The 13,880-nt window shown below is 51.1% G+C and overlaps 1 protein-coding gene across 1 annotated transcript in view; it reads left to right on the plus strand.

Moving 5' to 3' along the window:
• Srp68 (signal recognition particle 68) overlaps window positions 1–7,026 on the plus strand; it is a 29,434-nt gene extending 22,408 nt beyond the window's left edge. The window contains exons 11-16 of the mRNA XM_038326125.2: window positions 1,156–1,312; window positions 2,579–2,673; window positions 3,596–3,725; window positions 5,192–5,267; window positions 5,659–5,711; window positions 6,262–7,026. Of these exons, the coding sequence (XP_038182053.1) occupies window positions 1,156–1,312; window positions 2,579–2,673; window positions 3,596–3,725; window positions 5,192–5,267; window positions 5,659–5,711; window positions 6,262–6,489 (739 nt within the window). The 3' untranslated portion in view covers window positions 6,490–7,026. The remainder of the gene's footprint in view (window positions 1–1,155; window positions 1,313–2,578; window positions 2,674–3,595; window positions 3,726–5,191; window positions 5,268–5,658; window positions 5,712–6,261) is intronic.
• Window positions 7,027–13,880: the final 6,854 nt, after the last annotated feature.

Below are 13,880 nucleotides of genomic sequence, written 5' to 3' on the forward strand. Positions count from 1 at the left end.
AGAGAAAAAAGAGGAGTATCCTTAAGAAAAAACAAAGTGATATATTACTTGAAAATTCCAGTTCTCACCCAACTTCCCTTTGTATTTGACCTTGGAATCTTCAAGTTTTACACAGTGACTGTAGTCCTCTGTCTTCAGCCCTTCCTCTCCCTGTTTTCAGCGGAGTTGGAGTTTATTGAGAGACTCTGGTGAAAGTAATGGATGCCTCTCATAAATACTCAACTACCAGAGGCCCAGCAGGGTGTAAGTCGGTGACAAGGTTTGCCTAGCATGCCTGCCTTAGGCCCCCACACCAAACACAACACGTGCGCACATGCACACACACATGCACACACATGCACACACACACACTCTCTTCCCTTGTAGCACTTGATCTCCAGTCCTGGGGGTTTGGTATTTGTGATTGTCAATTGACTGTTCGATGACTCCCGGTCCTTGGTTATCACTCAGGGTTGGCCCATAGATGTTATCCTGTTTCATCAGCCTGAGGAGAAGGCGGATCCTGGAGAGCTCCGCACCTGTGTGTGGAGCCCAGGTCAGAGCTGAGCTCACCTCCTGACCTGGAGCAGGGCCTCTCAGGCTGAGGACAGGGCAGTGAAGCCCTTGCCCTGAGGTCACCTTCCCACCTTCAGAGAAGGCTGGTTCGGGGTGTGTGGAGGGCAGCTTTGGTGTAAAAATGATAAGTCAGGAATCAAGTACCTTTTGTATTTTCATGGAACTTTGTAAACCTATACCTACTTGTGTATAATAACTACTTTTAGGAAAATTTCTCTCATAACCTCACCTATTTCTCACATTTAATGTTTTCAGTTATTTAACATTCTTTGCCTATTTACTTGTTGTCTCTCAATGTTGCTATTCTTGACTTGGTCTCTTTTATGTCCACTATGGCTGTAGTCTCCCCAGCTCTGCACACGCTCCGCTGCTCTGTGTCCACAGTGCTTTCTCCTTCTCATCCAAGTGTAGCCTCTTAGAGTGAGTGGGGCCACATGCTGACTGGCTGCTGCTTCCTGAGGACTGGGAGCTCTGAGGCCTTGGGAAAGGGTGTGAAGGGTCAGAGAACCCTGCGTGTGGCCCCTGGCCCCACCCCCACGGCCCGGTCAGTCCCCAGTCTGTCCAGTACTTCTCAGAACATGAGTGGCATGTGCATTACAGCTACCTGACTTACATCAAGCTGTCAACGGCCATCAGGAGGAACGAGAACATGGCTAAAGGGCTGCACAGGGCTCTGCTGCAGCAGCAGCCGGAAGACGACAGCAAGCGCTCTCCCAGGCCGCAGGACCTCATCCGGCTCTATGACATCATTCTGCAGGTAACCCTTGGGGCCTAGAAAGGCAGCCTGCCCTCTGCTGTCTTGAACACAAAATGATTTGGGTAGTGAAGGGCTGTTGAGAGCTAGGAATGACTAGCAGAAGACAAAGGTCTTGGAGTAATCAGAAGCCTCATGCTCCATATTTCAGGCATTTTGAGGTGATAAATGCACCCACAGGCATTCACTAAGTGCTTTCCAAAGGTCTAAGGGCGTCCAGACACTGAATCCATACTGTGTCACCAGCTGAGAGTTGGTCAGTTAGTAAGCTTGTTACACATAGGCCAGGCATGATGAGTCACACTGAGATCCTGACACTGGGGTGCCCGTGCAAACTGTAGTGAGTTCAAGGTCAGCGGACCCTGCATCTTTAGTCCTCTGCAGAGAACCCGAGTTTGGGTCCCAGAACTCAGGTCCCAGCCTCGCTCACAGCTCGCTCACAGTTGTCTGTCGCTCCAGCTCCTGGGGATCTGACTCCTTCTCTGGTCTCTTTGGGTACCTGCACAGGTGGCATCCACAAACACACATACACATAAATAAAACTAAAGCATTTTAAAAAAAAAAAGATGGTGCTGGGCCTTTAATCTCAGCACTTGGGAGGTAGAGGCAGGTGTATCTGTTAGTTTGTGGCTAATGCCAGCTGCATCTGTCGACATAGTGAGTTCCAGGACTGCCAGGGTTACATAATAGACCTTGTCTCAAGAAAAAGAAGCCGGATGGTGGTGGCACACACCTTTAATCCCAGCACTTGGGAAGCAGAAGCAGGTAGATCTCTGTGAGTTTGAAGACAGCCTGGTCTACAGAGTGAATGCCAGGACAGCCAGGGCTGTTACATAGAGAAACCCTGTCTTGAAAGAAAAAAAAAACCATAAAAACAAAAAGAAGAAAAAAGAAAAGTAGAGAAGAGTTGAGAAAGATGCCTGATGCTGACTTTTGCCCTTCATGTGCACGTACACACGTGTCCATACGTGTAGGTATATGCATACACACACCAACTGCCAGTCAGATGAGTGGACAATCTAAAGGTTTTCCGGTCTGTGTGTTCTGAGGAGTCTCTGAAGGTTGGAGAGAAGCATTGAGTGGTAAAGGACAAATGCACTTTTGGTGTGGGGACCGGAGGGACGCCAGGCCCGCACTTTCAGGTTGCTTTCCTGATTCCTGCTATTTTAGTATGGATGCTGTCTCTGCCCTTGTGTGCCCCTGGAAGGTCTTCTGACAGGATCACTCTGAGACCCCTTCATGGATTTTCCTGTTGCATCTGTTGTACAGAATCTGGTGGAATTGCTGCAGCTTCCTGGCTTAGAAGAGGATAGAACCTTCCAGAAAGAGATAAGCCTCAAGACCCTGGTGTTCAAAGCTTACAGGTAATGTCCTTCAGGATGAGCGGGATTCTGCTGTGTGTCCCAGCGGTAAGCTTCGCAGCCCGTCCTGCCCTGTGGGACACACGATCATTGGAGGATGCTCAGTGTCGACATGACGTTTTTACAGAAAGCCCTCAGCAAAGATGGCAGCAGTAGCTTCCAGAGTTCTTCATCTGCATTTCTGGGAGACTTTGGGCTTCCCTTCTCTTGCTTCTTCCCTCCCAGTGAAAGCACTGGAAGAGCCAAGCATTGGGAAGGGCATTGGCAGAGTAGAACAGCCGGTTCAGGGAATCCAAGCTGAGTGGGATGAAGCTGGGCATCTCAGTTCCTAAGATGAGGCCAGGTGTGACTCACTCAGAAGTGGACGCTCAGCAAGGTCAGGGATCTAGGCAGACAGCAGAGGAGTGTGCGCACTCTCAACTTTCACTGGCTCGCATGCTCTGGGACTCCCTAGGGCACCCTGCCTTTGCTCATGTGGTCCCTTCTGTTGCATCAGGGGCAATACTAAGGTTCTGTTGGGCCCCATAAATTTTGGTTTGGTTTTTGAAAAGAGATGATTAGAGATGGATAAATAGTTGTGTCTTAGACATGTAGGCAATGTGAATGAGGGTTCCTGTTAGATCTGATCAGCATTGCTCTCTTGCTGGCCTCTAGTTGCCACCGTCCTTGGGAACCGCCTCCTCTGCAGGCAGCCAGCAGAAGTCAGGGGCTTGTGCTGGAGCCGCAGCGCTGGGGCTGCTGGAGCACACCCGGAAGTGTGCCAGCACCAGATTGCTGACGTGTGCTGAGGGCTAGGGTGGGGTTTCCGAGACCATGATCCAGAGTTGAGAATCCTGTTTCCAGATTTAACATTGAGCCTGACAGCAAGGACAGCCTGGCGGCAGGCAACTGTTGCCTTAGAATGCTGTGACTCTTTCCCCATCAGGTGTTTTTTCATTGCTCAGTCCTATGTGCTGGTGAAGAAGTGGAGCGAAGCCCTCGTGCTCTATGACAGGGTTCTGAAGTATGCAAATGAAGTCAATTCTGATGGGGGCGCCTTCAAGAACAGCCTGAAGGTGAGCTGGTGATCTCTCCTTGTTTCCAGGCATCGGTGAGGGGTACGGGGTCTGTGAGGAGACAGCAGCTGGCAGCTTCTGAGGAAGCCCTTCCCCTCCCGTCATCCTGAGTCATCTTTGGTGTGACCTACCCTGCTCTAGGCCTGAAGAGGACGTAGCTGTGAGAGACAGCATTTCATCCAGCTGTAGTGGGGCACACCTGTTACCCTTGCCCTGCAGAGGCTGAGGCTGAGGATTAGGAGTGTGAAGCTACTCTAGGCTTCAGAGCAAGCTCAGAGCCAGCCTTGACTCCACAGCAGCCCGGCTCCAGAGATAGAGTGGAAAATGCCACTTCTCCGGTTAAAAAGAAACAAACCCAGCTGGGCGATGGTGGCGCACGCCTTTAATCCCAGCACTCGAGAGACAGAGGCAGGCAGATCTGTGTGAGTTTAAGGCCAGCCTGGTCTACAGAGTGAGTTCCATCCAGGACAACCAGGACTATACAGAGAAACCCTGTCTCAGAGCCGGGCGGTGGTGGCGCACGCCTTTAATCCCAGTACTCGGGAGGCAGAGGCAGGCGGATCTCTGTGAGTTCGAGACCAGCCTGGTCTACAAGAGCTAGTTCCAGGACAGGCTCTAAAGCTGCAGAGGAACCCTGTCTCGAAAAAACAAAAAAAACAAAAAACAAAAAAAAAGAAACCCTGTCTCAGAAAAACAAAAGGAAGCGGTGGGGCAGACTGGCATCATGGTTTCCATCTGTAGTCACAGCACTGGGGAGGCTGAGGCAGGAGGAGCACCATGAGTTCAGCCAACCTTGGAGCCTTAATGAGACCCTTGTCTCTAAAGGAGGGGGAGGGAAGGCAGATGCAGAGAGCTGAGCTGGGTGAGGCCTGGGCATCCCTCCCTTGTTGGGGGGGGGTGGGGGGCGCATTTGCTCTTGACATGCTTCAAATGGACATCCAGAGCAGCTCCCCCGGGTGCTCCTGAAGATGAAGTTAGCAGTTGTGTACACTCCAGGTGTCGGGCCCGGACTGCATGCTGCATTGAGGGTGCGGATGCTCTTTTGGGCGGGCGTTGTTTTCAGTTTGTCAGCCTTTCCCTTGACCGTGGTTCTCCTGCCTCTGCCTCCCAAATGCCACAGTTATGGCATTAGCCACCAGGCCCAGCGTGTATTGGTTTTTATAGTAGAGACATTTTTTTAAATAGACTTTTTGTTTTGTTTTTTGTTTGTTTGTTTGTTTGTTTTTGAAACAGGGTCCCAGAACTCGCTCTTGTAGGCCAGGCTGACCTCAAACTCAAAGATCCACCTGCTTCTCCCCAAGTACTGGGATTAAAGGCATGCACCACCACTGCCTGACTGACTTTTTCTTTTTCTTTTTTTAAGTCTAAAAAGTCTCACAAAGCCCCAGTGGGGTCACCTAGCACAGGCTCATGAGGCTGCTGCTCCGCCTGGCCTGCTGCTGAGTGTGTGTTGTCTGTTACTGCAGGACCTGCCTGATGTGCAAGAGCTCATCACTCAAGTGCGGTCGGAGAAGTGCTCGCTGCAGGCTGCAGCCATCCTGGGTGAGCCACCCCAGACTTCTATCGCTCTTCTTCCACACCCACAGCACTCTTTACCATAGAAAGCATTGCTTGGGTTACTCTCCTAAGACTGCTATTTCCTGGCCTCTACCACACAAGGCACTGACTGTGCAGAGGGATTGGAAAAGCCCGGTCACTGCCCCTCTCTTCAGCATCTTCCAAACCCCACAGCTCCTAGGGGTTAACCACAGTGGATCTGGGCTTTGTCGCTGTTTATTCCCTTCTTCAACCAGGAGGGAAGCCTCACTCTCTCTGTCCCTGCTGACTGGCTTTGCTCGGTATTTAGAGCCATGCTGGCCACCGTGGTGGAAAGCCTTATGTGGCAAGCATGTGCGGACTCCCCGTCCTTACTGAATCCCTGTGAAATTTTCAGATGCAAACGACTCCCATCAAGCAGAGCCCTCTTCTCAAGTCAAAGACAATAAGGTAAGGCAGCTGTGGCATTTGAGGAGTAGGAGAACACTCCACCCCAATTCTAGGCACCCCTAATTCTTTCATTTTCTTGCCCAGACACCCACAAACAACTCAGATGCCTTGCTAGCTGTCCATGTCCACAGGAAAGTCTTGCCTCCAGTGTCAGTAAATAATGAAAGTTGGGAACGTGTGGCTGGAGAGATAGCAGTTAAGAGCATTTGTTGCTCTTGCAGGTTTATTTCATGCAGCCATGTGAAGGTTCATAACCATCCCTAACTTCAGTTCCAGGGGAGCTAAAGCCCTCTTCTGACTTCTGCAGGCACTAGGCTTGCAGGTGGTATGTTCAGGCAAAACATTCATTCATACATACAAGAAAGAAGCAAAAATAATAATAGTAACAATAATAAAAGATAAGTTAGGAACATGCTGTGTAGGCATCAGGCATGTGTTCACATGTGCCCATACAGACTGAGACTGGAAGAAAGCACATGTAAGCTGCGTGCCCAGCACAATAAGCATCCCACTGTGGGCCTTCTGATGGACATTCTGATCTGTCTTCCAGCCTCTGGTTGAACGGTTTGAGACCTTTTGCCTGGACCCTTCCCTTGTCACCAAGCAAGCCAACCTCGTGCACTTCCCACCAGGATTCCAGCCCATCCCTTGCAAGCCTTTATTCTTTGACCTGGCCCTCAATCATGTGGCCTTCCCGCCTCTTGAGGACAAGTTGGAGCAGAAGACCAAGAGTGGCCTCACAGGATACATCAAGGGCATCTTTGGATTCAGGAGCTAACCAGGCTCTTCCTCGGGGGCAGGGAGGCCCTGACTTACTCTATATTGTGAGACAGACCCAGCGAGTTCCATGGCATTAAATCCAGGTCTGCAAATGGCTGGTGGGCAGAGCTCAGCATCTCAGCCCTGAGTCCCTACATCTTGTGTGTTTGTGACTTACTTTCATAACCTGTCATTTGCTGGGCCCAGAGTCAGGGTCTCTGTCCTCTGTGCCTCCTGGGGACTGCTGCTTTCCTGGCCCTTGTAAGCCATGGCTGATCACTTTTGGTCAATGTGTTTGGGGGTTCCATAACAGACTCGGGGGGTCTTGGGAGTGTTTGTCATCGGTCCTCAGTCCCATGGATTTGAAACAAACTCCTCCTTTCTGTGAGCATCCAGCATCCCCTGAAGTCTGTCAGTGACTGAAACATGGGCAGTGTACCCCAGGATTACGGTCAGCCTTACCCCTCCTCCGAGAACAAGCAGAGCTCTCTATTTTTAACTATGTTACACGTAAACAATGAAACCAAATCTTCTATTAAAAGGCAAAGATGATGGAGACTGTGCCCATTCTTTCCATGTCTTCCCTCAGCGGCCACGAGGGCAGGTGCGTCCTTCCTGGCTGGCCCAGCTGCTGTCAGAGTGCCCATCTGTGAGTGCAGATGCCATCCCATTTCCATCCTCTTCCTCCCGTATCCCGTCGCTGTTTTCTGTGGACATACTTTTCTCTAATTTCTGCTACGGCATCAGTAATGAACATCCCAACAAGTGGTGTAAGAAAGAATAAACCTTGAGTCCCTTTGGAAAGCAAAGGTTCTTTGTTCCACCGTGGGGAGGGGGGAATCCACCAGGAATGAAATGTTGGCTTCATGTGGTTCAGACCAGAACACGCTGGATGGAGTGAGGGCAGACTGCCGGCTGAGACTGTCTGTATCCCAGCATGTATACCTGCATACCTGGTGGAGGAAACATGCTGGGGTTCCCGGAGACGTCCTAGGCAATTGCTTGGGCATTAGGGAGCCTCAAAGCTGTTTATTACGTATAATTTTGTCTGTTCTGGGACTCAGATTATTTTTTTGTTTTGAAATTTAACTATCTGCTTGTGATTTAAGAATTTCCTTGCCGGGCGGTGGTGGCGCTCGCCTTTAATCCCAGCACTCGGGAGGCAGAGGCAGGCGGATCTCTGTGAGTTCGAGACCAGCCTGGTCTACAAGAGCTAGTTCCAGGACAGGCTCCAAAACCACAGAGAAACTCTGTCTCGAAAAACAAAAAAAAAAAAAAAAAAAAAAGAATTTCCTTTGCCCCTCTGCCTCCCTCCCTTCCCTTGCTCTGAAGATAAAGCAAGATGGCTGACAAGATCTAACAGCTGGCTTTAGGGCGAGGGGGTGCCAGGTCATATCATTTTCTTTTGGGATTGGTGATGGAGCCCAGGTAGGTCCTGCACACACTGGGTCTGCCCTACTCCTTGGTGCTGCAGCAGCATAGGCCGTGGCCATGGCTCTGTATTGGAGGGAGGGCCGCTCAACCCCGAAATAACCACACAGAAACTGTGCTAATTAAATCACTGCTTGGTCCATTAGCTCTAGCTTCTTATTGGCTAACTCTTACATCTTAATTTAACCCATCTCCATTAACCTGTGCATCACCAAGTTTCAGTGCATTTTTCTCCAGCAGCAGCTTCATGGCTTCTCTCTGACTCTGCCTCCTTTCTCCCAGCATTCGGTTTAGTTTTCCCCGCCCTAGCTCTGCTCCCCAATAGCTCTGCTATAGGCCCAAAGCAGTTCCTTTATTAACCAGTGATATTCACAGCATACAGAAGGGAATCCCACATCAGCTCTGCATTTCCACTGCACGCATCCTCTGCCCCTTTGACTTATTCTCTGCTCCAAGACCCTGCTGTGCAGGAAGCCTTCAGCCCACCTTGTGCCAGTGTCTACGCACCATGGGGGACAGAGTTGAAGAGTCTCTTTTCAGCTGTGATACGGTTTTCCTCATCTTCCTAGGAAGGGGCTTCTCTGTCTTGTTCTCACCTCACAGCCCCTCCCGTTCTCCAGCACTGCCCAATGGGTGTCCACACCCATAGTGGTAGAGATGGAGGCGCGCGCACACACTATTCTGGGGGTGCTCTTCATTATGCATCAGTGGTTTTCCTTCCTCCCAGTGTCTCTGCCTTTAGCTCCCTGGAAAGCACTGGCCATTGCCAACCTCATGCTGACCATGACATAATGATGTAGAACACTGCATTTGGGACACACAGTGTATTTATGTAAGAAAGCGGACTTGGCGGGGTTCAGAACTGAGGTCTCTAGCTCATAAATTTTTCATATTGGCAGGACTCATGGACATGCAGGCAGATTGAGTCACAGTCCTTAGGCCCAGGAAGTGGGCCCTGTTCTGTTGTGGCTCATGTCCCTTCCTAAAAGGACTCCTGTCCCTGTCTGTCATCTTCCTGATTGACAGGGGACTCCAGGGATAAGCTAGTCCTGTGTTGGTTGTCTTTTGTGGGGTTTTTTTGGTGTGTGTGTTTCCCAGGGTTTCCCTATAGCTTTGGAGCCTGTCAAAAGTAAATTTTTGGAACCCCTGCTTGCAGTAAGACATTGCCAGGCTTGACTCCAGTGTCCTTGCCCTGATAGCAACCGAGCCTCAAACCAGGCAGTGAGGTGACAGACGGTGTCTCACAGTGGCCCTGGACTGCAGGAAGTGCTTCTTCCTAAAAGCTGGGGTGCTGGCTTCACCCTGTCCAGGAGAGAAGGGCCCTGCTCACTGTCATCCGCCATGACGGCACACTATTAATTACACAGAGAAGCCAGTTGCTCGCAGGATTCTATGCAGCCCCTTGCTCTCTGCGGCCCCAAGAGTTCAGCACGTTCTGAGGGCTGAGAAAATACCCAAAGATAGCAAAGCTATGTGCTGCTTCTGACTTATTTTTATTTTGAAGACAGTTGTTGCTACGAAGGAGACGGAAAGCAGGGGGAGTGCAGAATTTATGGTTGCCCCAAAGCACGAGAGGATAAACTGAGAGCTGCCTGTACCCTGACGGCGCCGATTGGAACAATCCAACCTGCTGTTCTTTTAGCCTTGGACACACTTGCCCGGTGGCTGCCAGAGGTCTGCAGAGCCTGGGAAACAGCTGTGGTCAGGGGCACCGTGGGTAGGTGGGAAGCCCAGCTGTCCCCGTGTGCGTGTGAGGGCTCATCCCTGACATCCGTATACCATCTAGTACATGGGAAGGGCTCCGCAAATGTCTACTAATCTCAAATGACACATTTAAATTGATTTCCTCTCATCGGGAGGGGTGCACACATGCTGTGGTGTGGGTGTAGAGGTCAGAGGCAACTTTCAAGGGTCCTTTCCTTCCACTGTGGGTTACAGCCCTGGGCGCTGTGGTTGGGTGAAGCTTGGCAGCCCTGGGTGGTTTTTAAGTGCTGCTTCTAGTTACTTGGTGTAGAAGGCCCTGAGCGAAGAGCGATAGCATCCTCCACACAGGCCCTGAGCGAAGAGCCACAGCGCCCTCCACACGGTCCTGGTGCTGCCTCGGTCAGGGGGGCTGCGCCACCCTCTGCTCCTCTGGCATTCCACTTTATCAGACACCCCGCCAAAAGAACCTCCCCCAGACAGCCCTGCAGATTCCTGTGGCCCAACCTTGTACATCTGATGGATGACGGATGGAAGGAGGCTTCTCCCAACTCCCCCACCCGGCTGTCCTCTCTAGGCCGAGTTGGAGGACTTGGTGGGCGGCTCCTCTGTTCCTCACTGGGGCAAGGAGCATAACATAAGGGAAGGAAGTCACTCAGGTTATCCAAGGGCCAGAGGGCAGATCCTGTGCAAACTAAGGACCATTTCCTACTTCCAGGGAAAAGAGGATTGCCTCCATCTTCCAGGGTATGAGGTCCTCGGAAGGAGCCCCGGCATCTTTGCCAAGTACCCCGTCAGGGCCTGGCTGCACTTGTACTTAGCTGTGCTATGTGGCTCCCGGTCTGCTCAGCCCTCCTCGGACCCGATAGTCCCTGTAGCTTCACATGAACTGTCCATCTCAGCCTGGACAGTGTTGCAGACTGGGGGCATGAGCACACCGCCACCAAAGTCACAGGGAGAGGGCTGGAGCACTCTGGGAATCAGCTGATCTCCAACCTCTGGATCCACAGAGGAGGAAGCAGGGCAAGGGACAGGGAAGACCAGAAGCCATGACCTGCAGGGGTGGAAGTGGACACCTACTGGTAGGTCAGACCTATGCTTCTGAGTCTTTTTGTTCTTGTTTCTTTCTCGGTTTTAGAGAGGGTCTTGGCATGAAGCCCAGGCTGTCCTAGAACTCACTACGCAGACCAGCTTGGCCTCAAAATCCGCACCAATCCTCCTGCCTCTGCCTCCTGAGTGGTACATGGATGGATTCCTGGCTTGTGCTATAGAATTTTTGTTTTGTGGTGGTCATGGAGGCCTGACTGGCTTTGAAGCTGCTACATAGCTGAACTTTGAACCTCGAACCCCTGACCTTCTCTCAAGTACTAGGGTAACAAGCACTGTCATCCCAGAGAATTCCGATGGGAGCCACAGATGCAGGCCTCACTATATCAGCAAGTTCACTAGAGCCACGTTGCGAATGTTAACTCGATTCGTGAAATAATCAGGCCAGCTTGAAGATTAACAATTATATTTTTACTTATTATAAGGGGAAACTCACGCCACAAGAATGGGAAGTCCAAGCTCTGCTGTGTTCCGCGGGAATCACCCAGAGAGCCTGAGCACCTGGTCCATCCCAGTTTTTCTCCCCTGGGCTCCAGGTAGCCACGCCTTAATTAGATTCCACTTCTTAGAGGTGATTGGTTAACAAAGCTTCCCCCATCACCACATATTTATTTATTTTAAATTTTATTTTATTTTACTTTTTTAGGTTTTTCAAGACAGGGTTTCTCTGTAGCTTTGGAGCCTGACCTGGAACTAGCTCTTGTAGACCAGGCTGGCCTTGAACTCACAGAGATCTGTCTGTCCCTGCCTCCCGAGTGCTGGGATTAAAGGCATGCACTACGAACACCTGGCTTTATTTTTCAATTTTTATGTGAATGTTTTATTGCATACTTTCATATGCGCAACATCCATGCAATACTCTGGGCAGAAGAGGGCATCAGATCCCCCGGAACTGGAGTCACAGACAGTTGTGAGCCACCACGTGTGTGCTGGGGATTGAGCCCAGGTCCTCTGGAAGAGTAGCCAGCCAGTACTCTTAACTGCTGAACCACCTCTCCAGCCCCTAGTTATTTATTTTTAAGACAGGGATTCACGCAGCTCCAGCTGATGACCTTGAACTGCTGACTTCCCGCCTCCGTCACTCCAGCGCTTGCATCTCAAGTATTACCGCGCAGGCTTTATGCAGTGCTGCGTATTGAACCCAAGGCCTCGCGAGTGCCAGGCGGGCACTCTGCCAACTGAACTTCATCCCCAGCAGTAAAAGACAAATAAAATTTAAAAAAAAAAAAAGCAGGGAGACAGGCAGCTGTGGCCCACGCCTTTAATCCCAACACTTAAGAGGCAGAGGCAGGTGAATCTTTGTGATTTCAAGGCCAGCCTAGTCTACAAGAGCTAGTTCCAGGACAGGCTCCAAAACTACTGAAAAACCCTGTTCTAAAAAAAAACCCAATATGCTCAAAACCTCATTGCAACAATAATAATAACGTGAAATAAATAGACTTGCCAGGAGGTGGTGGCACATGCTTTTAATCCCAGCATTTACTAGGGTGGCAGAGGGAGGCGGATCTCCAGTGACTTCCAGGACAGCTAGAGCTTTACATAAAAAAAACTGAGAAGAGGGGAAGGGAGAGGAAGAGATTTTGTACATGGCTCAGCGACCACAAGTCTGTGGCTACCATGTGCAACATTGCAGGTCTCATGGAGACAGGAACACAATCACAGCTTTCCATGTCCCCGTTCTTTCTCCTGGGACCCACGCTGCCGCCGTCTGGGTAGGAACCCCCTGCCGAGATGGTTCTCAGCAGACCGCCTGCACTGGCCAGCCCTCTGCTGGGGGCCCTCTAATTTGATCCCACAGTCATACCAGGGAGTCAGCTCTTGTTTTTTCTTGCAATGAGTCAATTAGCCCCTGAGCCTTGGGCACACACGGGCCTCACAGTGCTCATCTGTTGCCTGGAGGGCTTACGCAGAGGAGTGGAGCTCTGGGGCACAGACCAGCTGGCCCGGTACGGTCTACCACCCCACCCCACCTCCCACTACCTCCTGGGCCCTGTCTCAAGGGTGAAGACAGCTGTGTGGACACAGGTCCGAGAGAAAAGTGGTAGTTAGCGTGAATCTCTGGGCCAGGCAGTCACTTAAATGGTCCCTTGTGAGACAAGCTGATTGCAGGCGGGGACATTAGTGTTTAGCAGGAAACTATCACCGGATTAAAGTAGGGGAGGGCTGGGACAGAGGCTGGGTGGCTCGTATCGCTGGTGGCATCTCCCTAATCATGTTGTATTGTACCTAGAGCAGATGATGTTGTGGGCCACCTTGTTTCCTGTGGCTGTTTGCTCTGGCAGGGCCTCCTGTGGCCTACACACACACACACACACACACACACACACACACACCTGCTATCAACCTCTTCAGGAACAAAAACTGAATCTTCCTCTCTAGTTCTGTGGCCAAATTCAGTAGCTTCTCAGAGAGATGTAGCCAAGAGATGACTGGGCCTCTTCCGTCGCCCTGAGGCCCTGCTAGAAATTGCCCTTGACTGAGGAAAAGCCACTAAATCGGTGCGATAACCGGACACTCAGCCTGACTTGGCAGAAACCACAAGGGTCACTCAGTGGCTTTTCTACCAGGAAAACAGACAGAGGAACAACCAGGGTACCATGAACTTTTTGGTGACCTCTGTGAGGCTTATCTGTAGGGCTGACCAATTTGGGTAGTGACCGGGTAAGGTTTACAGTGGGTAGCCTGGCCTCTCTGAGGCTAGCATTAGAATCTTCTGAGGGTCCTAACCGTGCATGGAGCTGTGGGGCCCATGGAGAACCAGCTGGGTAGCACCTACATTTTTAAAACATCAGGTGTGAGCAGTGATGGCGGCTCACACTGCTCACACCTGTAATCACAGCACCGAGACTGAGGCAGGAAGGTGGATTGCCAGCTTGGGCTACACAGCAAGAGCCTGTCTCAAATTTAACAGAGAAAAAAAAAAAAGTTGCCTGGTGTGACTATCTGCCAGCTTCCACGTGGGAGACAGAGCAAGGCCCCGGTGACCCCACCTCTCCCTCTCCCGAGTTGTGGGTGGGGGTCTGGCTGATAGTGGGCCTCTGTGCAAGGTGCCCCGGTCTTGGCTAAGCCCAGTTCTAGGACCCGCTGAGCCATCGCCTTCCTATGTGCTTAGGTCGGTCTGTTTAGCCTTGCTCCGGCCACCTCCCCACCTGGGTGTGACCGCTGCTCTTT

Source organism: Arvicola amphibius, chromosome 4 (genome assembly GCF_903992535.2).
Source record: "Arvicola amphibius chromosome 4, mArvAmp1.2, whole genome shotgun sequence".
In the NCBI taxonomy this organism is placed as follows: Eukaryota; Metazoa; Chordata; class Mammalia; order Rodentia; family Cricetidae; genus Arvicola; species Arvicola amphibius.